We start from the raw sequence: 26,669 nt of genomic DNA on the forward strand, positions 1-26,669 counted from the left end.
TTAAAGAAGTGAGTTGCCTAATTAGATGAGTTTCCTTTAATTATTCTTCATGTTTATCTCAATGAATTAATCTTTGGTGGGCTTCCTTGATAGCTCGGTTGGTAAAGAATCTGCCTGCAAGCCAGGAGACACCGGTTCGATTCCTGGGTTGGGAAGATCCCCTGGAGAAGGGATAGGCTACCCACTCCAGTATTTTTGGGCTTCCCCGTGACTCAGTTGGTAAAGAACCCATCTGCAATGTGGGAGACCTGGGTTTGATCCTTGGGTTGGGAAGATTCCCTGGAGCAGGGAAAGGCTACCCACTCCAGTATTCTGGTCTGGAGAATTCCATGGACTGTATAGCCCATGGGGTCCCAAAGAGTTGGACACGACTGAGTGACTTTCACTTTAATCTTTGGTTAATATTCTCTTCTATTTGTAGAAGAATGAGGAAGTAGAAATCAAGACATGGTAGAATATTTTTAAAGTTTTTATCATTCTAAACAGAATTCGCCACTTAAATGTTTAAAAAATATTTTGAAATAAAATTCACATAGTACTCACCAAAATCATTGTAAAAATGTACAATTGAATGTTTTATATATATGCGCAAGATTGTGCAGTCATCATCACTAATTCCGGAAAACTTCATCATCCCAAATTGGAAATCCCCTTTGCATCACCTAGCACCAATGAATCAACTGTTTTTTGTTTAACAGATTTGCCTATTCTGGACATTTCATATCAATGGAATCATTCAGTATGTGGCTTCTGTGTCTGGCTTCTTTCATTTGGCATGTTTTCAAGATTCGTTCATTCTGTAGCACAATCAGTACTTATTTCCTTTTTCTGAATGAATACTATTCCATTGTTTAGATATACTTTTACTCATTCATTCATCAGTTGATGAATATATGGGTTGTTTCCTTTTTGACTATCATGCATAATGCTGCCATGAACATACACGTACATTCAAGTTTTCATGTGAATGTTTTCATTTCTCTTTGGTATACATCTAGGAGTGTAATTGCTGAATCATTAGAGCAACCAATCTTAACTCTTTGAGGTATAGCCAAACTATTTTTCAAAGTGGCTGCATCATTTTACATTACTGTCAGCAATGTATGAGGTTCACAATTTCTTCATATCCTCACCAACTTACTTTTGGTTTTGTTTAAAATTATAGGCATCCTGGGGTGTAAAATGGTCTCTTGTTGCTGTTCTGCTTTGCATTTACATAATGACCAATGATGTTGGACATCCCTTCATTACTTACTTGCCATTTGTATTTCTTTGGATAAAGGTCAATTCAACCCTTTGCTCATTCAAAAACTGGGTTGTTGTTATTTTGATTATAAGGATTCTTTGGGAGATCTTACTTAAAATCAACACAAAAATAAGACTTGACAAAGGGCTAGATTGACTCATGATTATGTATTTTAAACTCTTATATTCATCCATGCATGAAGTCAGAATTACCTCTATGAACTTTAGCTTTATGAATACATTCTTAGGGGCTAATCTAATGGAATAATGGAGGGATGATCTCCCATGTCAGGGTTCAAGTAGAATGGGACTCCCCACCCCCCCCCATTCTTTTTTCTGATCTATCCCCAAGCCTACTCCTACTCTACACTGTGGGCATTGGGCTAGAGGTAGGGCAAAGCTGAATGATGCCTGGCATAACTAGAAGTGCCATCTCCAACACCCCCAACCAGATCCCCTGGCAGAAATTTCAGACCACAGAGAGTTTTGCATTACCTCCATGTTTATAAATGTCACAACCTAAAAAAATAAAGCAACAAAGTAGAAATTAGCCAATCCACCAGGGCAGATAGATTAAAAGTATCTTACAGTACTAGTGGCTAGTTATCAGTCTCCAGACGGTACAGAATCTGCATCAGGCTCAGGCATGGTTTCCAGTTTTAGGAACTTGTGACATATTATTACTATGTTTTCCAAAATACTTTCCTACTCACTGCTGTTCCTAGGTTGCCAAGATGGGTTAGCCAACAAGGCCTTAAAAATTAAGTACCACAAATGGCAACCCACTCCAGTGTTCTTGCCTGGAGAATCCTGGGGACGGAGGAGCCTGGTGGGCTGCCGTCTATGGGGTCGCACAGAGTCGGACACGACTGAAGCGACTTAGCAGCAGCAGCAGCAGTGTTCAAATTAGATGACTCAAAAGTAGAGGGCTGGGATGTCCCTGGTGGTCCAGTGGCTAAGACTCTGTGCTTCCAGTGTTGGGGCCTTGGGTTCGATCCACGGTCAGGAAACTAGATCCCTCATGCTAAAACTAAGACCCAGCACAGCCAGGAAAAAAAAAAAAAGTAGAGGGCTCACCATGTGGATTTGGACAAGACAGCCTGAGGGAGAAGGTAGAGAAATCAGGAGTAGTGTGCAAAATTGCTGCATACATGCACCCTCTATGTGTCTTTGGAACATGCACAAGGGAGTGAATATTGTTCTATGTGAAAACTAACGACACTGCGGTAGTTAGGCAGAACAATACTTCAGATGTGATCTTGGCCATCTGACAGCTCTGGTATGTTACAATACTGCAAATCAGAGATACATGTTCACAATACTATGGAGATACATTAATTGTAATGAGAGAGTTCCAGGGGCTTCAAGACAAAGAAACCCATCAAGAGGCAGAAACAGCATATGCAGACTACATTTATTCAGTGCTTACTGGACACTGGGCACATCAGATACAAAAGAGCTGGGATGGGGGAGGTAAAAATTTAATACACACTTTAATTTTACAACTAATTCTAACTACTAGGGGAAGTACAAAATTTGTACAAGTTATACTTTATAATGAAATTTCAATGCCTGTCAAAAGGATAAGCTATACATACGATGCAATACAAATGTTTTAAAATTGTGCTTAACATCACAGAACTACTCTGAAATGGGTTGGTAAAATACCTATACACCATTCATTCTTATTATACACATATATTTCACATTAAAGATTGCTGGTAAAGTACAAATACTTTGACCCCATTGCTGAAAAATCTATGCTCGACAACTATATACAAAGTTCCTCTTAGAAACACTGCAGCATTTGTAGTCCATCTCTCCTTTAAAGTCCACCTTATTTTCAGCTTAGCTTACTATCAAGTTGTCTTCAGAACTGTTTATATTTCTTTTGTCTGATCATCTTCTTCCAGTTTCCTGATTTCATTTTTTAAACAATTTATAGTTTCACGACTTGCTTTTAATCTCTCTTTAAGCTCTGCAATTTCAAAGCTTGTTTTTTTTTTTGCAGCTTCTAATTTTTCTCTGGTTTTCACTTCAAGTTCTGCAACTAAAGAAAACAGACTGTTACAAATTTATTGCATTTTTCTCATATGTCCGAGATATGTCACAGAGTAATAAATTGACATTCCGTTAGGTCAACGCTTCCATGATGAAATGCAAACAACTTAAGATAAGTAACTTTAAACACAGGAGGGTGGGTGAGAAAGTCTGAACTCTCAAGAGAGGATTTAAGATGTTTTCTATCACAAAAAATAAAATTTGGGCCACTAGTATTTTAATTCACACTTAAGATTTTAAGACATAATGTCCTTGTTTTCCTCCATTTACATATTAATTTGGAAATTAGGGAGTATATAGTCCAAGAGACTTCCAACTAATAAGACTTCACTAAAAAGAGTATTCTTAAATTTACGTACAGGTAAAACTTAAATAAACAAAATCACACTGGTAAACCTGTATCTTTTTTTCAAAACAGAGTAGTAACTGTCTAGGCTTGAATTCTAGCTCTACTAGTTGTGCCGCTCTGAATAAGCTATTTTTTTAATCTCCATGCTCATCTCCTCATTTCTAAAATACAGATTATAACTGCAAACACTTCGTGATATTATTTGCTTAAAAGATTTACAATGAATATCATCTGGCACATTAAAAAAACATATTAAATACTATTATGACAGAGGAACATTAAATATTTAAAACATTCTAGCAGGCTACGTAACAAATTACTAAAGAAAAATATCATTACTGCAAAATAGACTACATTTATTTAAATATTCCACTTGGATAGTGCAGTACCATGTTTTATAGAGAAAATAACGTCTACTATCACCCAACTTTTCCACCCTGTAGACTTTTCAGTTAACTGCTGCTGGTGACTGTCAAGGCACAGCTGTACTTTTGTTCACATGAAACGATCACCAGCTGGAAGCAGCATGGATTGAAGGGAAAAAACCAAAACCCTTTGAAATCAGAAAGGCTTGAGTTCAAATACACCTTCGGTCCCTTACTAGCTGAATGCTGCTATCTCTCCCACTTAATTTCTTCTTTCTATATAATACAGTTAAAACTTTGTATTTCACAGAGGAGTTAGGATTAAGTAATACATGTAAAAAGCATCCAACATGTTAAAAACACACAATGTGTTCTTATTTTACTCACTGCTGGGGACTTTTTGTGACACATTTTGTAACAGACTAAACTTTTACACTGCCAAAACAATCCATATTTTTCTTTGTAATTTTTCATTGCTTTTATTTTTAAAATTATTTTTGAAAATAGAACATACACCTGATACAAAATTAAAAGGCTGAAAATTGTGTGATAAATTCCTGTAAATAGTAATTGTTAGGCTGAAGAATAATTGTGCTTGTAATTTTGGAAGAATGGCAAGTGACTCTTAGAGGTTCTATTATTAATTTATAATCTCACTAGCATAGTATGTCTGTTCCCCTACTGCATCAACTTTTTGGTCTTAAATAATCTGGAAGGTTAAAAGTCATATTTCAGAATAGTTTTAATTTGCACTTCTATTATTTCTGAGATTGATAATCTTTTAATATGTTTAGGGGATATTTCTCCCCTTCTTTTTATGAACTGCCTATTTATCCGTTCCTCTGTTTTCTATTAGGATACTGGCCCCTGCCTTTTTAAAAACTGAGGTATAATTGACATACAACATATTAGTTTCAGGTGTACAACATGAGTCAATGCTTGTATATATTGCAAAATGATCATCACAGTAAGTCTGAAGTTAACATCTGTTACCATATATAGTTACAAATTTTTTTTTCTTGTAAGGAGAAATTTTAAAATCTACTCTCTCAGCAACTTTCAAGCATGCAATATAATATTAACTATAGTCACCATGCTATAAATCACACCACCACTTATTTATTTTATAACTAGAAATTGGCATCTTTTTGGCCACGCCCCCTCCAACCCCAACCTCTGGCAACCACTAATCTGTTTTCTGTTATTTTTGAGCTTTTTTTTTAAAAAGAGTCTACATATAAATAAGATTATACTGTATTTGTTTTTCTCTGATTTATTTCACTTAGCATAATGCCCTTGAGGTCCATCCATGTTGATGCAAATGGAAAGATTTCTTCTTTTTAATGGCTGAATATTATTCCATTGTGTGTGTGTGTGTGCATGTGTATATATGTATGTATATGTGTGTGTATAAAAAACACTTCTTCATCCAGTCATCTATTGATGGACACTTATGTTGTTTTCCTATCTTGGTTATTGTAAATAATGCTGTAATGAACATGAGGTGTATATACCTTTTCAAGTTAGTGTTTTTTTTTTTTTCCTGCAGAGCCATATCCAGAAGTGGAATTGTTGGATCATATGGTAGTTCTACTTTTATTTTTTTGAGGACACTCCACACTGTTTTCCATAGTGGCTGCACCAATCAATATTGAATAAGGGTTTCCTTTTCTCCACATCCCTGCCAACATTTGTTATTTCTAGTCTTCTCGATAACAGCCATTCTAACAGACATGAAGTAATACCTTTGTGGTTTTGATCTGCATTTCCCCGATGATAAGTGATACTGAGCATATTTTGATATCTGTTGGCCATCTGCATGTCTTCTTTGAAAAAATATCTATTTAGCTCTTCTGTCCAGTTTTAATTGAATTGTATGCTTTGTTTTGGCCATTGAGCTGTATGAGTTCTGTATATATTTTGGAAATTAACTCTATCAGATACATGATTTGCAAATATTTTCTCCCATTCAGTAGGTTTCCTTTTAATTTTGTTGATGTTTTCTTTTGCTCTGAAGCTTTTTAATTACTGGTTATTGGCCTTTTAAAATGATGTGCAGGAGCTCTTTACATAGAAAAGAAACAAGTCATTTGTGATAGAAGTACAATATTTCTTTTCGTGGCTTGTCTGTCTTTAGACTTGGTTGACAAGGCAGAAATTTTTACCCCTTTGCTCCCCTACTCTCTCCATATCAATTAAAAGACACACACAGAGAGAAAGCAGGCTTCCCCGGAGGCTCAGTGGTAAGGCTCTGTCTGCAACGCAGCAGATGAAAGACAGGGAGGCTCAGTCCCTGGGCTGGGAAGATCCCCTGGAGAAGGAAATGGCAACCCACTCCAATCCTGCCTGTGAAATCCCACAGACTTCTGGGCTTCCCTGGTGGCTCGGATGGCAAAGAATCTGCCTGCAATGAGGGAGAGCTGGGTTCTATCTCTGCGTTGGGAAGATCCTCTGGAGGAGGGCATGGCAACTCACTCCAGTATTCCTGCCTAGAGAACCCCCATGGACAGAAAAGCCTGGTGGGCTACAGTCCATGGAGCCACGAAGAGTTGGACACGACTGAGTGACTAAACAGCAGCAGCGTGAGAGGCACATTGATGGAGGCTGGGACACAGACGTGGGAGACAGACAAGAAAGAAAAATGCAGGACAGCATGAGGTAATCAGGGAGCTATAAAGCAGAGAGGATTCATACTAAGGGCAAAGAGTGTGTGTGTATGTATATATATATATATATATATATCAAGGAATGCTTCTTGGCAGAAGTAAAATCTGAACTGAGTTTTAAAGAGTAAGATAGGAATTAGATGAAGTGGGACACAGCAGGCCTTAGAGACAGTATAGAAAGATTTGGGAAACAACAGGACTTTATGACTGTAACAGGTAGTTTTAAATCTAGTCAGGAAGACTTAATTTAACTCATCTGTCAGAGGACAGCATTCATTGTAGATATAGATCTTTGTTCTTTGATTTAGTCATCATACTCTATTTTTGACAAATCATAAAACTGCCAAGAGTACCATATACTGGAGAAATGGGTTAATTAATGATGAGATCCTAGAACATTTAAAAACTTGTTCTAGTTTTCTGCTTCCTATATACTAAAATGTTTACACATACACTTAAGATGTATGTATGTGTGTGTCTGTGTATGTATGTATGCACACACGTGTATGTATGTATGTACGTGTGTGTGTTCAGTCGTTGTCTGATTCTTTGAAATTCCATGGGCTGTAACATATATAAAATTTCTATTTTAAATTCCAAATGAAGCCTCAATTTATAGTAAATCAATCCAAAGAAGAATTGTTAGTTTTGCAAAGCGAATGTAACACACTGGTTAGAAGCACAGATTGTAAGACTTTTTTACAAAGAGAAACAACAGCTTATTGGTTAAGAGCGCAGACTGTGTGTGTTTAAATCCTGGCTCTGCGGAGTGATTTGGGGCAAGATCAAAACTCTCTATGCAAAATGGGGTTAAGGGTGGTACCTCCCTCTGAGGGCTATTAAGGGAATTCCTAAGGGCTTCCCTTGTGGCTCAGCTGGGAAAGAATCTGCCTGCAATGCAGGAGACCTGGGTTCAATCCCTGGGTTGGGAAGATCCCCTGGAGAAGGGAAAGGCTACCCACTCCATTATTCTGGCCTGGAGAATTCCATGGATTATATAGTCCACGGGGTTGCAAAGAGTCAGACACGACTGAGCAACTTTCACTTCACTTAAGAAATATAAAGCACTTATCTAGTACATATAAGCTCTATTAAGCGTTCAATATCAGTTTAGTTATTCCTTGTAGAAGCAACTTCTATTTAAAGCTAGACCATTAGTGCTTAAGTCAATTTCTGCAGGTTTACCAGTATAAATATCTTTATAAACTTCGAGTGTGCTTTATAATGAGCAACCTCTATCCTATTACTCTATCTACAAATATTACAATGCTTTTATACCCTAAGTTCTGAGGACTGCCTAGGAGACTGGGCTGTACCCCTAACTCGTATTAATGTGGGCAAGTTTCTTACCAATGTGTGCCTCAGTTTCCTTTTCTAAACGGATTACCTAAAAAAGTTATTATAGATATAAATGAGTTTATACATGTACAGATTAGAAAAGTACAAATGGTAAGTACTCAACAAATCTGATATTACCAAATATTGAGTATAATGTTCTCAAACTGGTAAAAGTGCATCTATCTTTTTTTACACCTTTGATTAATATTCCCAAATTGCTTTTCTAAAAGGCCTATTCACATAAACAATTCATGAGAACACAGTGTTCACCACATCTTTACTAGGTACAACTATGAAAGATTTCTTTTGCATATTTGATACAATTATAGCCATCCATTATTATTGGTTTGCATTTTAAAAATTACTAGGAGGGTCAAATATTTTTCTTTTTATTTACTAATCATCTTTCTTCTGTCTGTCCACTCCTTTGTCCATTTATCAACTGAACTTTAAAACTATATTCTATTTTTTTATTTTAAGAGTTTTGCACATATTAATCCCTTGTCATATTTTCCAAAAATCTATTTTTTTCTTTTTTTGCCCTTTTGAAATGCATAAGTTACATATCTTTTGTAAAAAACATTATTTGTCTTTCAATGTAATTTCTTCTAACACCTCAAATTTAGAAAGTCTTCCCTAGCCAGGACAGATAGTCATTTCTCTAACTTTTTAAACAGGCTAATTGATATAAAAAAAATGTAGGGGCTTCCTTGGTGGTCCAATTGTTAAGTCTGCACCTCCAGTGCAGGGGGCACGGGTGTGATCCTCGCTGGGCCATATGCCACACGGTATGGCAAAAAACTCAAAAACAATTAACTCATTAATTAAACTGAAATTGATTAAGTGCTATGAAGCAATGATCTAAATTAAGTTTTCTTTCCAAAAGTTATCAACTGTGCCAATACCATTTACAGAATTATCCTTTTCTTCCTTATAGATTTGATGCTGTTAAGAAAATAACCTCAAGATAATATAAAAAATGCAGTTTACTAATAAAAACTTCCCAAGGTTTGGGCTTCCCTGGTGGCCCAGTGGTTGAGAATCCAGCTGTCAATGCAGGGGACACATGCAGACCCCTAGTATGGGAAGATTCCACATGCAGTGGGGCAACTAGGCGCATGCTCCACAACCACTGAGGCTGTGCTCTAGAGCCTCTCTCCACAACAAAAGGCGCCACTGCAGTTAAGTCCATGCCCTGCAATGAAAAGTAACCTCCACTTGCTGGAATTAGGGAAGGACTTCCTACAGCAACAAAGACCCAGCGCAGCCAAAAATAAATTTGAAACATGGACCAAGGCGTCTAATACGTGAGCAAGTCAGGGGCTCTGTACAAAAGCCAGGTGTGGGGGGAGGTGGGGGTTGGAGCAGATCCTGCCTGGGGCCTGGGGGGGGGCGGGGCATTTAGGTCACGCCAGTCCGCAAAGCGAGCGCATAGGGTGAGCAGTGATAATGTCGGCCACCCACCTGCCTTGAAAAAATAAACTAAATAAATAAAAATTAAAAAAAAAACTTTCCAAGGTCATAAAGCTCCACATATAAGCTTTAATATAGCAAAAGTAGTTTGTGGAAAAGTCTTTTTATAAAACACATTTGTTTTTACTATTACACATATATGAATTAATGATATTAGTCTTGTTGAAAACACAGAAATGCAGGCACTTGAATTTTAAAAGAGAATTTTCCTCTATGAATATGAAATGGGAGAAAGATTTATAACGAAGAGAAAATGACCAGTAACAAATTAAAACAGCATGTTACCAGTGCTTTTTACCTTTTTGAAGTGATCAAATACATTTCTGTTTTATGTTCACAACAAAGTAGGCCATATTTTCATATGTAGACAATGAAGCATAAATCCTTTTAATGAGGGTGATTTGAAATTTTAAATGACTACCAAGTGGCAATTTTAATCAGTATTCAGATCATTTAACTCCCAGTCATGGGTTTCACGAAAACACAAACAAAACACTACTGTAACCATTAATGGTTAAACAGCGATCTCTTTCCCCCTGCATTCTCATCCCCTCACCCCTTTCTTTTACTGGGTCACTTCTTTCAGCCTACACCTATACTTACTGGGAGAACGCTGGCCCTGGACCCCAAACCCCGCTCTCCCTACAGCTTCAGGAGCTACCTTCCCTTTACAGGTCAAACTCCAGGACAGGCTTATCCACAGCACCTGGCTCCAGTGTCTCATCTCTCGCTCTCTGGATCCACTTCAACTGATGTTCTGTCCTTACTATTATCCTTCAACTGCCCCATTAAGGTCACCAAGGAATTCCATGTTGGCATCGCCTATTTCCTGGCTCTTATCTTACTTGCCCTATAAGAGGTACACAGCTAACGACTATTTCCTGATGAACCTTCTTCACTTGGCTCTAGGGTGTTATGTGCACCTAGCTTTACTCCCTTCCACACTCACGTTTATCTTTTTTTTTTTTTTTACTAATTTCCTTAGCTGGTCATCTCCTTAATCTCTAAATTTCAGAAAGCCCAGGGTTCAATCCTTGAACCTCTGTTTATCTTCACTTACTCTATTGATACCATATGGCCTCACAATTTATAAGTCCATCTATATGCCCAGACCCCTCCTTGAATACCAGACTTTGAGTACAATTCCCTTCTCCACATCTCCACTTACATGTCTTAGAGGCATTTCACACCCATTATGTACAAACTTTACTCCTAACCTTTCCCCTCAGAGCTGCCCCTCCCAGACTTCCCATCTCTATGAAAAAATTTTTTGTTTCCTTCTTTGCGCTCCAAACCTTAAGGGTCATGCTTTGTATTAATACACCTCCTCCTCTCTCATCTTATTAAACCACCAGCCCCTGGTACTACTCACAGCTCTGTCACACCTGGGCGACTGCAGCGCCTCCTAACTACTCCCCTTCTGCTCTTTTGGTTTACAATCTACTCTCAACACAGCAACCAGGGGACTGGTCTTTTGAAAATGTTACTCTTATAATGTCACTCTGCTGCTCAAAACCCACAAAAAAACTTCACATCTCCTTCAGTTTAAAAATCTAATGTCCTATGGTTACCCATAAGACCCTGTCTGACCTGGTCCTCTATTAACTCCTGACTTCTTTGGCCTCGCCTCCCACTCCGTGTTCCCTCTACGCCAGTCACACCGGCCTTTCTGTTGTTCCTCGGGTACGCCAAGCCTGCTCTTACCTCAGGGCTCCTGCCCTTGCTGCCCCTCTACACATAGCATTCCTCCCTCATGCAGCTGCAGGCCTCATTTCCCCACTCCTTTTGGTGTTTGCTCAAACACCACAATTTCAGGAAGCCTTCTCTGACCTGATATGTAAAGCTCTAACAACCTCCTTGCACCAGCGGCACTCCCTCACCTGCTTTAGGTTTCTCCATGCCATCCAGTCACCACCTAACGTTTGTTCTATTTATTGAATATTTCTCTTCCTTCCACTAGAATGTAAGCTCCATAAAGACAGGGCTTTTGTCTGGTTTAGACACTGCTTTATCTTCTGAACCTAGAACAATGCTTGGGGTAGTACTGGTGCTCAATATATATTGTAAGCAAATAAATGAAAGATCAAAGGAACAACTGAATAAATGGTGACATAAATGTCAACATGGGGTTGGTAAATAGATTTCATCTTGAATGGCAAATGCAAATGATTGATACAGCTGCATGAAATGTTGTGTAGAAAGAGAGAGAGATGCTAATCACAGTACACTAAACTATAATGTTCGGCAAGGTTCTTCAGACTAATCATTAGCAAAGACTAGTACACACAGAAAATAATTGAGTGATAGGTTAAGCAAGATTAATGACAAGCTACACTTAAATGGAATTAGTGAATAAAAGATAAACAGTATTTCAGAGTGCGTGAGCAGCTATCTTTTACCTTTTTGAAAGTTGGCCTATTCTGAGAACTATTTAAAGCATCCTTCTTATCTGTTCTTTAGTAATATATATTTTGTTTTCTAACTCCTAAAAATTTTACCTATACATCATAAAAAAAATTAATAGTCACTTATCATACAGTCCTCTCACCATCGCTGAGTACATTATTACTCGGGATCAATTATAAATTAATAGTCACTTATCATACAGTCCTCTCACCATCGCTGAGTACATTATTACTCGGGATCAATTATAAATTAATAGTCACTTATCATACAGTCCTCTCACCATCGCTGAGTACATTATTACTCGGGATCAATTATAAATTAATAGTCACTTATCATACAGTCCTCTCACCATCGCTGAGTACATTATTACTCGGGATCAATTATAAATTAATAGTCACTTATCATACAGTCCTCTCACCATCGCTGAGTACATTATTACTCGGGATCAATTATAAATTAATAGTCACTTATCATACAGTCCCCTCACCATCGCTGAGTACATTATTACTCGGGATCAATTATAAATTAATAGTCACTTATCATACAGTCCCCTCACCATCGCTGAGTACATTATTACTCGGGACCAATTATAAATTAATAGTCACTTATCATACAGTCCCCTCACCATCGCTGAGTACATTATTACTCGGGACCAATTATAAATTAATAGTCACTTATCATACAGTCCTCTCACCATCGCTGAGTACATTATTACTCGGGACCAATTATAAATTAATAGTCACTTATCATACAGTCCTCTCACCATCGCTGAGTACATTATTACTCGGGACCAATTATAAATTAATAGTCACTTATCATACAGTCCTCTCACCATCGCTGAGTACATTATTACTCGGGACCAATTATAAATTAATAGTCACTTATCATACAGTCCCCTCACCATCGCTGAGTACATTATTACTCGGGACCAATTATAAATTAATAGTCACTTATCATACAGTCCCCTCACCATCGCTGAGTACATTATTACTCGGGACCAATTATAAATTAATAGTCACTTATCATACAGTCCTCTCACCATCGCTGAGTACATTATTACTCAGGGTCAATTATAAATTAATAGTCACTTATCATACAGCCCTCTCACCATCGCTGAGTACATTATTACTCGGGACCAATTATAAATTAATAGTCACTTATCATACAGTCCCCTCACCATCGCTGAGTACATTATTACTCGGGACCAATTATAAATTAATAGTCACTTATCATACAGTCCCCTCACCATCGCTGAGTACATTATTACTCGGGACCAATTATAAATTAATACTCACTTATCATACAGTCCCCTCACCATCGCTGAGTACATTATTACTCGGGACCAATTATAAATTAATACTCACTTATCATACAGTCCCCTCACCATCGCTGAGTACATTATTACTCGGGACCAATTATAAATTAATACTCACTTATCATACAGTCCCCTCACCATCGCTGAGTACATTATTACTCGGGACCAATTATAAATTAATAGTCACTTATCATACAGTCCCCTCACCATCGCTGAGTACATTATTACTCGGGACCAATTATAAATTAATAGTCACTTATCATACAGTCCCCTCACCATCGCTGAGTACATTATTACTCGGGACCAATTATAAATTAATAGTCACTTATCATACAGTCCTCTCACCATCGCTGAGTACATTATTACTCGGGACCAATTATAAATTAATAGTCACTTATCATACAGTCCCCTCACCATCGCTGAGTACATTATTACTCGGGACCAATTATAAATTAATAGTCACTTATCATACAGTCCCCTCACCATCGCTGAGTACATTATTACTCGGGATCAATTATAAATTAATAGTCACTTATCATACAGTCCCCTCACCATCGCTGAGTACATTATTACTCGGGACCAATTATAAATTAATAGTCACTTATCATACAGTCCCCTCACCATCGCTGAGTACATTATTACTCGGGACCAATTATAAATTAATAGTCACTTATCATACAGTCCCCTCACCATCGCTGAGTACATTATTACTCGGGACCAATTATAAATTAATAGTCACTTATCATACAGTCCCCTCACCATCGCTGAGTACATTATTACTCGGGACCAATTATAAATTAATAGTCACTTATCATACAGTCCCCTCACCATCGCTGAGTACATTATTACTCGGGACCAATTATAAATTAATAGTCACTTATCATACAGTCCCCTCACCATCGCTGAGTACATTATTACTCGGGACCAATTATAAATTAATAGTCACTTATCATACAGTCCCCTCACCATCGCTGAGTACATTATTACTCGGGACCAATTATAAATTAATAGTCACTTATCATACAGTCCCCTCACCATCGCTGAGTACATTATTACTCGGGACCAATTATAAATTAATAGTCACTTATCATACAGTCCCCTCACCATCGCTGAGTACATTATTACTCGGGACCAATTATAAATTAATAGTCACTTATCATACAGTCCCCTCACCATCGCTGAGTACATTATTACTCGGGATCAATTATAAATTAATAGTCACTTATCATACAGTCCCCTCACCATCGCTGAGTACATTATTACTCGGGACCAATTATAAATTAATAGTCACTTATCATACAGTCCCCTCACCATCGCTGAGTACATTATTACTCGGGACCAATTATAAATTAATAGTCACTTATCATACAGTCCCCTCACCATCGCTGAGTACATTATTACTCGGGACCAATTATAAATTAATAGTCACTTATCATACAGTCCTCTCACCATCGCTGAGTACATTATTACTCGGGACCAATTATAAATTAATAGTCACTTATCATACAGTCCTCTCACCATCGCTGAGTACATTATTACTCGGGACCAATTATAAATTAATAGTCACTTATCATACAGTCCCCTCACCATCGCTGAGTACATTATTACTCGGGACCAATTATAAATTAATAGTCACTTATCATACAGTCCCCTCACCATCGCTGAGTACATTATTACTCGGGACCAATTATAAATTAATAGTCACTTATCATACAGTCCTCTCACCATCGCTGAGTACATTATTACTCAGGGTCAATTATAAATTAATAGTCACTTATCATACAGCCCTCTCACCATCGCTGAGTACATTATTACTCGGGACCAATTATAAATTAATAGTCACTTATCATACAGTCCCCTCACCATCGCTGAGTACATTATTACTCGGGACCAATTATAAATTAATAGTCACTTATCATACAGTCCCCTCACCATCGCTGAGTACATTATTACTCGGGACCAATTATAAATTAATAGTCACTTATCATACAGTCCCCTCACCATCGCTGAGTACATTATTACTCGGGACCAATTATAAATTAATACTCACTTATCATACAGTCCCCTCACCATCGCTGAGTACATTATTACTCGGGACCAATTATAAATTAATACTCACTTATCATACAGTCCCCTCACCATCGCTGAGTACATTATTACTCGGGACCAATTATAAATTAATAGTCACTTATCATACAGTCCCCTCACCATCGCTGAGTACATTATTACTCGGGACCAATTATAAATTAATAGTCACTTATCATACAGTCCCCTCACCATCGCTGAGTACATTATTACTCGGGACCAATTATAAATTAATAGTCACTTATCATACAGTCCCCTCACCATCGCTGAGTACATTATTACTCGGGACCAATTATAAATTAATAGTCACTTATCATACAGTCCCCTCACCATCGCTGAGTACATTATTACTCGGGACCAATTATAAATTAATAGTCACTTATCATACAGTCCCCTCACCATCGCTGAGTACATTATTACTCGGGACCAATTATAAATTAATAGTCACTTATCATACAGTCCCCTCACCATCGCTGAGTACATTATTACTCGGGACCAATTATAAATTAATAGTCACTTATCATACAGTCCCCTCACCATCGCTGAGTACATTATTACTCGGGACCAATTATAAATTAATAGTCACTTATCATACAGTCCCCTCACCATCGCTGAGTACATTATTACTCGGGACCAATTATAAATTAATAGTCACTTATCATACAGTCCCCTCACCATCGCTGAGTACATTATTACTCGGGACCAATTATAAATTAATAGTCACTTATCATACAGTCCCCTCACCATCGCTGAGTACATTATTACTCGGGACCAATTATAAATTAATAGTCACTTATCATACAGTCCCCTCACCATCGCTGAGTACATTATTACTCGGGACCAATTATAAATTAATAGTCACTTATCATACAGTCCCCTCACCATCGCTGAGTACATTATTACTCGGGACCAATTATAAATTAATAGTCACTTATCATACAGTCCCCTCACCATCGCTGAGTACATTATTACTCGGGACCAATTATAAATTAATAGTCACTTATCATACAGCCCCCTCACCATCGCTGAGTACATTATTACTCGGGACCAATTATAAATTAATAGTCACTTATCATACAGTCCCCTCACCATCGCTGAGTACATTATTACTCGGGACCAATTATAAATTAATAGTCACTTATCATACAGTCCCCTCACCATCGCTGAGTACATTATTACTCGGGATCAATTATAAATTAATAGTCACTTATCATACAGTCCCCTCACCATCGCTGAGTACATTATTACTCGGGATCAATTATAAATTAATAGTCACTTATCATACAGTCCCCTCACCATCGCTGAGTACATTATTACTCGGGATCAATTATAAATTAATAGTCACTTATCATACAGTCCCCTCACCATCGCTGAGTACATTATTACTCGGGATCAATTATAAATTAATAGTCACGTATCATACAGTCCCCTCACCATCGCTGAGTACATTATTACTCGGGATCAATTATAAATTAATAGTCACGTATCATACAGCCCCCTCACCATCGCTGAGTACATTATTACTCGGGATCAATTATAAATTAATAGTCACTTATCATACAGCCCCCTCACCATCGCTGAGTACATCATTACTCGGGATCAATTATAAATTAATAGTCACTTATCATACAGCCCCCTCACCATCGCTGAGTACATCATTACTCGGGACCAATTATAAATTAATAGTCACTTATCATACAGCCCCCTCACCATCGCTGAGTACATCATTACTCGGGACCAATTATAAATTAATAGTCACTTATCATACAGCCCCCTCACCATCGCTGAGTACATTATTACTCGGGATCAATTATAAATTAATAGTCACTTATCATACAGCCCCCTCACCATCGCTGAGTACATTATTACTCGGGACCAATTATAAATTAATAGTCACTTATCATACAGTCCCCTCACCATCGCTGAGTACATTATTACTCGGGACCAATTATAAATTAATAGTCACTTATCATACAGTCCCCTCACCATCGCTGAGTACATTATTACTCGGGACCAATTATAAATTAATAGTCACTTATCATACAGCCCCCTCACCATCGCTGAGTACATTATTACTCGGGATCAATTATAAATTAATAGTCACTTATCATACAGCCCCCTCACCATCGCTGAGTACATTATTACTCGGGATCAATTATAAATTAATAGTCACTTATCATACAGCCCCCTCACCATCGCTGAGTACATTATTACTCGGGATCAATTATAAATTAATAGTCACTTATCATACAGCCCCCTCACCATCGCTGAGTACATTATTACTCGGGATCAATTATAAATTAATAGTCACTTATCATACAGCCCCCTCACCATCGCTGAGTACATTATTACTCGGGATCAATTATAAATTAATAGTCACTTATCATACAGCCCCCTCACCATCGCTGAGTACATTATTACTCGGGATCAATTATAAATTAATAGTCACTTATCATACAGCCCCCTCACCATCGCTGAGTACATTATTACTCGGGATCAATTATAAATTAATAGTCACTTATCATACAGCCCCCTCACCATCGCTGAGTACATTATTACTCGGGATCAATTATAAATTAATAGTCACTTATCATACAGCCCCCTCACCATCGCTGAGTACATTATTACTCGGGATCAATTATAAATTAATAGTCACTTATCATACAGCCCCCTCACCATCGCTGAGTACATTATTACTCGGGATCAATTATAAATTAATAGTCACTTATCATACAGCCCCCTCACCATCGCTGAGTACATTATTACTCGGGATCAATTATAAATTAATAGTCACTTATCATACAGTCCCCTCACCATCGCTGAGTACATTATTACTCGGGACCAATTATAAATTAATAGTCACTTATCATACAGTCCCCTCACCATCGCTGAGTACATTATTACTCGGGATCAATTATAAATTAATAGTCACTTATCATACAGTCCCCTCACCATCGCTGAGTACATCATTACTCAGGGCCAATTATAAATTAATAGTCACTTATCATACAGCCCCCTCACCATCGCTGAGTACATTATTACTCGGGATCAATTATAAATTAATAGTCACTTATCATACAGTCCTCTCACCATCGCTGAGTACATTATTACTCGGGATCAATTATAAATTAATAGTCACTTATCATACAGTCCCCTCACCATCGCTGAGTACATTATTACTCGGGATCAATTATAAATTAATAGTCACTTATCATACAGTCCCCTCACCATCGCTGAGTACATTATTACTCGGGATCAATTATAAATTAATAGTCACTTATCATACAGCCCCCTCACCATCGCTGAGTACATTATTACTCGGGACCAATTATAAATTAATAGTCACTTATCATACAGTCCCCTCACCATCGCTGAGTACATTATTACTCGGGATCAATTATAAATTAATAGTCACTTATCATACAGTCCCCTCACCATCGCTGAGTACATCATTACTCGGGACCAATTATAAATTAATAGTCACTTATCATACAGTCCCCTCACCATCGCTGAGTACATCATTACTCGGGACCAATTATAAATTAATAGTCACTTATCATACAGTCCCCTCACCATCGCTGAGTACATTATTACTCGGGATCAATTATAAATTAATAGTCACTTATCATACAGTCCCCTCACCATCGCTGAGTACATTATTACTCGGGATCAATTATAAATTAATAGTCACTTATCATACAGTCCCCTCACCATCGCTGAGTACATTATTACTCGGGACCAATTATAAATTAATAGTCACTTATCATACAGTCCCCTCACCATCGCTGAGTACATTATTACTCGGGACCAATTATAAATTAATAGTCACTTATCATACAGTCCCCTCACCATCGCTGAGTACATTATTACTCGGGACCAATTATAAATTAATAGTCACTTATCATACAGTCCTCTCACCATCGCTGAGTACATTATTACTCGGGACCAATTATAAATTAATAGTCACTTATCATACAGTCCCCTCACCATCGCTGAGTACATTATTACTCGGGATCAATTATAAATTAATAGTCACTTATCATACAGTCCCCTCACCATCGCTGAGTACATTATTACTCGGGACCAATTATAAATTAATAGTCACTTATCATACAGTCCCCTCACCATCGCTGAGTACATTATTACTCGGGACCAATTATAAATTAATAGTCACTTATCATACAGCCCTCTCACCATCGCTGAGTACATTATTACTCGGGACCAATTATAAATTAATAGTCACTTATCATACAGTCCCCTCACCATCGCTGAGTACATTATTACTCGGGACCAATTATAAATTAATAGTCACTTATCATACAGTCCCCTCACCATCGCTGAGTACATCATTACTCGGGACCAATTATAAATTAATAGTCACTTATCATACAGCCCCCTCACCATCGCTGAGTACATTATTACTCGGGATCAATTATAAATTAATAGTCACTTATCATACAGCCCCCTCACCATCGCTGAGTACATTATTACTCGGGATCAATTATAAATTAATAGTCACTTATCATACAGTCCCCTCACCATCGCTGAGTACATTATTACTCGGGATCAATTATAAATTAATAGTCACTTATCATACAGTCCCCTCACCATCGCTGAGTACATCATTACTCAGGATCAATTATAAATTAATAGTCACTTATCATACAGTCCCCTCACCATCGCTGAGTACATTATTACTCGGGATCAATTATAAATTAATAGTCACTTATCATACAGTCCCCTCACCATCGCTGAGTACATTATTACTCGGGATCAATTATAAATTAATAGTCACTTATCATACAGTCCCCTCACCATCGCTGAGTACATTATTACTCGGGATCAATTATAAATTAATAGTCACTTATCATACAGTCCCCTCACCATCGCTGAGTACATTATTACTCGGGACCAATTATAAATTAATAGTCACTTATCATACAGCCCCCTCACCATCGCTGAGTACATTATTACTCGGGATCAATTATAAATTAATAGTCACTTATCATACAGTCCCCTCACCATCGCTGAGTACATTATTACTCGGGATCAATTATAAATTAATAGTCACTTATCATACAGCCCCCTCACCATCGCTGAGTACATTATTACTCGGGACCAATTATAAATTAATAGTCACTTATCATACAGTCCCCTCACCATCGCTGAGTACATTATTACTCAGGGTCAATTATAAATTAATAGTCACTTATCATACAGTCCCCTCACCATCGCTGAGTACATTATTACTCAGGGTCAATTATAAATTAATAGTCACTTATCATACAGCCCCCTCACCATCGCTGAGTACATTATTACTCGGGACCAATTATAAATTAATAGTCACTTATCATACAGTCCCCTCACCATCGCTGAGTACATTATTACTCGGGACCAATTATAAATTAATAGTCACTTATCATACAGCCCCCTCACCATCGCTGAGTACATTATTACTCGGGACCAATTATAAATTAATAGTCACTTATCATACAGCCCCCTCACCATCGCTGAGTACATTATTACTCGGGACCAATTATAAATTAATAGTCACTTATCATACAGCCCCCTCACCATCGCTGAGTACATTATTACTCGGGATCAATTATAAATTAATAGTCACTTATCATACAGTCCCCTCACCATCGCTGAGTACATTATTACTCGGGATCAATTATAAATTAATAGTCACTTATCATACAGTCCCCTCACCATCGCTGAGTACATCATTACTCAGGATCAATTATAAATTAATAGTCACTTATCATACAGCCCCCTCACCATCGCTGAGTACATTATTACTCGGGACCAATTATAAATTAATAGTCACTTATCATACAGTCCCCTCACCATCGCTGAGTACATTATTACTCGGGATCAATTATAAATTAATAGTCACTTATCATACAGCCCCCTCACCATCGCTGAGTACATTATTACTCGGGACCAATTATAAATTAATAGTCACTTATCATACAGTCCCCTCACCATCGCTGAGTACATTATTACTCGGGATCAATTATAAATTAATAGTCACTTATCATACAGTCCTCTCACCATCGCTGAGTACATTATTACTCGGGATCAATTATAAATTAATAGTCACTTATCATACAGCCCCCTCACCATCGCTGAGTACATTATTACTCGGGACCAATTATAAATTAATAGTCACTTATCATACAGTCCCCTCACCATCGCTGAGTACATTATTACTCGGGATCAATTATAAATTAATAGTCACTTATCATACAGTCCCCTCACCATCGCTGAGTACATTATTACTCGGGATCAATTATAAATTAATAGTCACTTATCATACAGTCCCCTCACCATCGCTGAGTACATCATTACTCAGGATCAATTATAAATTAATAGTCACTTATCATACAGCCCCCTCACCATCGCTGAGTACATCATTACTCGGGACCAATTATAAATTAATAGTCACTTATCATACAGTCCCCTCACCATCGCTGAGTACATCATTACTCAGGACCAATTATAAATTAATAGTCACTTATCATACAGTCCCCTCACCATCGCTGAGTACATTATTACTCGGGATCAATTATAAATTAATAGTCACTTATCATACAGTCCCCTCACCATCGCTGAGTACATTATTACTCGGGATCAATTATAAATTAATAGTCACTTATCATACAGTCCCCTCACCATCGCTGAGTACATCATTACTCGGGATCAATTATAAATTAATAGTCACTTATCATACAGCCCCCTCACCATCGCTGAGTACATTATTACTCGGGACCAATTATAAATTAATAGTCACTTATCATACAGTCCCCTCACCATCGCTGAGTACATTATTACTCGGGATCAATTATAAATTAATAGTCACTTATCATACAGCCCCCTCACCATCGCTGAGTACATTATTACTCGGGACCAATTATAAATTAATAGTCACTTATCATACAGTCCCCTCACCATCGCTGAGTACATCATTACTCGGGACCAATTATAAATTAATAGTCACTTATCATACAGCCCCCTCACCATCGCTGAGTACATTATTACTCGGGACCAATTATAAATTAATAGTCACTTATCATACAGTCCCCTCACCATCGCTGAGTACATCATTACTCAGGACCAATTATAAACTCGCGGCGCTTACACTCTGTTTCATGCTTATAGGCTCCTAAGGTAAGCTGACGAGATGTTGTCAATAACTGTTGCATCATTGCTGTTGGGTCTTGAAATATCTAATGGGATAGAATGGAAAAAAAAGCCCTGTAACTTCAAAATCTACAAATTGAAAATGCTTTAAAAACTCTCATTATAAAATCTTCTTACCATTTCATCATAAAACTCTGAAACCACTGTTTTTTTCCCCAGCATTGCATTGGTGTCTGACTGAAACAGCTTTAATAAATGATACAGTGTTACCTGTGAAATAAAAACAGATATGACATCCGTGGATGGTTTTTATCATCATCATGTGAGATTATCATTTCTCTAACTGATTTACAGTTACAGAAGTAACTACTAAAGTAAAGCAGTAAATCTATCAAATTCAGGATCTTGTCTCAACTACAACTTACAGTGCAGATCATCCAGTCTGTACTTTTATTTTCCTATTAGGTATTAACATGTATCCATATCTATTCAATATGTATGCTACAAAGAGGATAAGTAGACTGGCTACAAAGCATTCCAGAGAGTGACTATATATAAAAATAACACAAGATACGGCTATGCAAATTAAACTGGGAAATCACTAAGACAAAAAGTCTTTTACTTATACCAATGAAATTTGCTTAACTGTGACAGGTAAAGTTTACAAATTCACTGTGAGGAAAAAAGATCTGATTTCAAAAGGAATGATCAATACTAAAATACTCGTTTTAAAGGACAAGTTAATTTCTCTAGTGTAATATTAAGATTATAACATAAGTAGCATAATAAACGAAAAGTTAGCCACTGATAATTCACTTCAGCAAGAGCAACGTCTCTTCAAAATACTTGGAAACAGATATAATAAGACATCAATGGAAAAGCTGTGTAGCACAATGTATGATTATTTAAACAAAACAAAATCTAGCAGGTAAAACATCAAGAGTTCATGCTGAAGTTGGAGAACCAATTGAGATGCCTTGAAGAATTTTCCAAAACGTCAGCTAAAATCATCATAAAAAGCAGGCATCATATTTAAAGCAGATAATTTCACAAATTTCTGGGATGACAGAAAGCAGATGAGACTACACCAATAGATAACCCATAATGGGGAAATCCACAACCTAAAAACTTAGGGAAGAAAACTGCATCAGAGGTGAGAGACAGTGGCCCCAGTGGAGCCTGAGAGAGACTGGAAGCCCAAAATTGGCAGGTGTAGAAATCAAGAATGCTTTGGGTGGCTGGACTGGTTAATCTTCCTTTTCCTTTTACTCACAGACAAGAGAGCATATCCTCCTGTGGATCCTAGAATTCCTCACCCAATCAATCATGTATGAAGTAAAAATAAAGATATTTTTAGAGAGCAAAATAAAAATTTTGCTCTGAAAATTTCTTAGGCATCCTTTCTGAAGAAATTCCTCCAGCAAAATGAAAAAAGAAATATGAAGATAAAGGATCATGTGTCATCCTCAGAAGTTGAGATACTATCTAAAATTGAAAAATCCAAACTTAGGGATTTAAATACATCAGATACATGGGAGTTAATTCCTAGAGGAACTGAAAACAGTACTGTCGTTCTTCTGAAGAAGGGGTCAGAAATGGGGTAACTTCTATGTTATGGGGTTAAATTATATCCCCCCAAAGATAGTGAAGTATCTATACTTATCCTCAATGCCTGTGAATGTGACCATATTTGCAAACAGAGTCTTTGCAGATGTAATCAAGATGAAGCCTTGCGGGGGCCCTAGTCTAATACGACTGATGTCCCCATAAAAGCGGGAGAGACAATGAGATGGGGAGGGAGAGACGGCCATGTGACAATGGAGGCAGAGACGGGAGTTACGCTGCCACAGCCAAGGAACCCCTGTGGCTACCACAAACTAGAGGAGGCAGGAAAAGGCCCTCCCCTAGAGGCTCTGGAGAGAGCATGGCAACACCTTGAAACTGGACTTCTAGTCTCCAGAACCAAGAGAACAAACTGCTGTTTTTACCCATTCAGTTTGTGATACTGTTATGGCAGCCATAGGAACCTAATTCAGGAAGCTTGCACATTTTATTTTTTAATCTTTTAAAAACTATATATTATGTGTTTTATAATTTGAGCAGTATTGAAAACTACATTATAAAACTGCCCTTTCCCAAATTCATTCAGATTTTGCAAGGCATTCATGCAGATGCAAACAATGAAAAATTTCAAGACAGATGTCTCTAATTTACACTGATGCTTGAAGACTCTTAAGAGCAATGAAAATGCCTATACCTGCTGGAAATATTTCTAGGAATAAAACCCTAATATTAGTATCTTGCTTTTAGAAACAACCATTCCTTTTACATAGTGGCTTGATCTGTAATAGGTTACTGGATAACGGAAGCAAATCACAAGTTACCCATGTCTTTCTTTTATAGTTTAAATAAATCTTCATATGACTTATTTTCTATAAGAGTCAACTGAAAAACTATAATAGTTTCATTATACTAAAAGAACACGAGAACAGTTTGGAATGGATAAAATTCAGGTCCATGTAGATCTACATGAAAACCTATCAATAAATTAATCACTGCAGAAGTGCAAGAGAATGTATTACCTTCCCTTCCCAAGAGTAGACTTTGAGAGCTGTCTCATAATGAGTTACATGATATAATGATTTCTTTCAGAGATGTATTTTCCAAGGAGGGGCAGGGAGGTGAGATGGGGGAAACAGATGAGGAGGCAGACAGGTAAAGCAGCACATTCTCAAAATAAAATGAATTCAAAGCAACCTTATGTTAACAAGAACCTCAGCTCTAACAACATTAACAACTTCTCCCTCTCCGTCTCTCAATATCTGCCATATTCTGTGCTCTACATTCCCAAATAGACTATTTTGATCAAGGATAGGTGTAGTGTCTGATCTTTGTATCCTGCCCCCCGAGAAGTATCTTGCAAATATATTTAATAATTTTTTGCCAAATAGAGTATCTGTGAGAGTATCTCAGAAAGACAAGAATGGTAGGAGATACCGAAACGTTACCACATGGAAGATATTTAAATAACCATTTAGATGGATCTTCAGGAGGAAAATAAAAATAAACTAATCTATGAATAGTTTTCAGGAAAAAGTTCAAGGAAGCGCAATATAAAGTAGAACTTTCTGAAAACTACAACTTCTCCAAATCTGAACAGGATGTTTCCCTTCATGATGGAAGTCAGTCTTCTTTTCCTACTACACTGGAGGGGCTAAAGGAAACTTCTATGTAGTGGTCTACGTCAACTGGCCCTAAAGCTTACTATGCATCAGAATTACCTGGGGGTGCTGGCCCCTCTCCAAACCGATGAATCACCATCCAGAGAATGGGGACTAGATATCTGAACTTCTAAAAAACACCTCAGGCATTTCTGGCGTAGTTAGTTACGAACTAATTCTCTGTATCACTGGCCCAGGTGGTATTCAACTCCTTTAAAAGCACACAGTTTTACAAATATAATCGGATAATTAAAGTGTAAATGATGCTGAAGGAATGAATTCAATCTATCAAGATGAAAATTGATGATGATGAATGTTAAAACCCTGAAAGTGGAGTTAAAACATCGGCCATACAAATGTGCAATGAAATAGCCTGACTTGTAACTCTTTGTGTTTAACAATAAAACAGGCTTAGTGGTTTTAGTCAAAAGAATAAAGGAAAGAGTGTGACATCTGAATGCAAATACACAGGTTCAAAAACTAGCTCTACCACAATTAACTGTATTTTTGAGCACAAGACTTTATCTCTGAGCCTTAGTATCCTCATCTCTAAAACAAGGATCTCACCAACCTCACCAAGTTGCTGAGGGCTCAAAGTGAAAACTTTTGGGACTTTTTACATTATCTAGCAACAATCTGAAGAACAGAGCAAATGATGAAAGGAATCATGAATAAGATAAAGCTGCTAGTACTGATGACAGTTTGAATAAGTAAAAAGGCATTCTAGGGTTTTTAACTAAAAAACTGGACACTCCCATTTCAGAGAGTGTATGGACTCAACTTGTTTATTACTAATAGCCAAAAAATACTAATGAATTTAAGACATTTTTTTTGCTGTAATAATCATATAATTCCTATGATTTCTTTCAAATAACTGTTTGTACCATATTCCTTCTTTTTATACTTGGAAAATAAAAGATTTTTGAAAGGCACTTCATTTAAAAAAGAAAAACCTTAATGCATGGCAAGATACAGCAAGACATAAACTTATATAAAGTA

General features: G+C 37.3%; 1 protein-coding gene across 1 annotated transcript in view; it reads right to left on the reverse strand.

Moving 5' to 3' along the window:
* Positions 1-2,641: 2,641 nt before the first annotated feature.
* YEATS4 (YEATS domain containing 4) overlaps positions 2,642-26,669 on the reverse strand; it is a 30,057-nt gene continuing 6,029 nt past the window's right edge. The window contains exons 5-7 of the mRNA XM_043887460.1: positions 22,627-22,719; positions 22,448-22,535; positions 2,642-3,295 (exon numbers count right to left, since the gene is read on the reverse strand). Coding sequence (XP_043743395.1) covers positions 3,126-3,295; positions 22,448-22,535; positions 22,627-22,719 — 351 coding nt within the window. The 3' untranslated portion in view covers positions 2,642-3,125. The remainder of the gene's footprint in view (positions 3,296-22,447; positions 22,536-22,626; positions 22,720-26,669) is intronic.

The sequence above is a fragment of the Cervus elaphus genome, chromosome 3 (genome assembly GCF_910594005.1).
Source record: "Cervus elaphus chromosome 3, mCerEla1.1, whole genome shotgun sequence".
NCBI classification, from domain to species: Eukaryota; Metazoa; Chordata; class Mammalia; order Artiodactyla; family Cervidae; genus Cervus; species Cervus elaphus.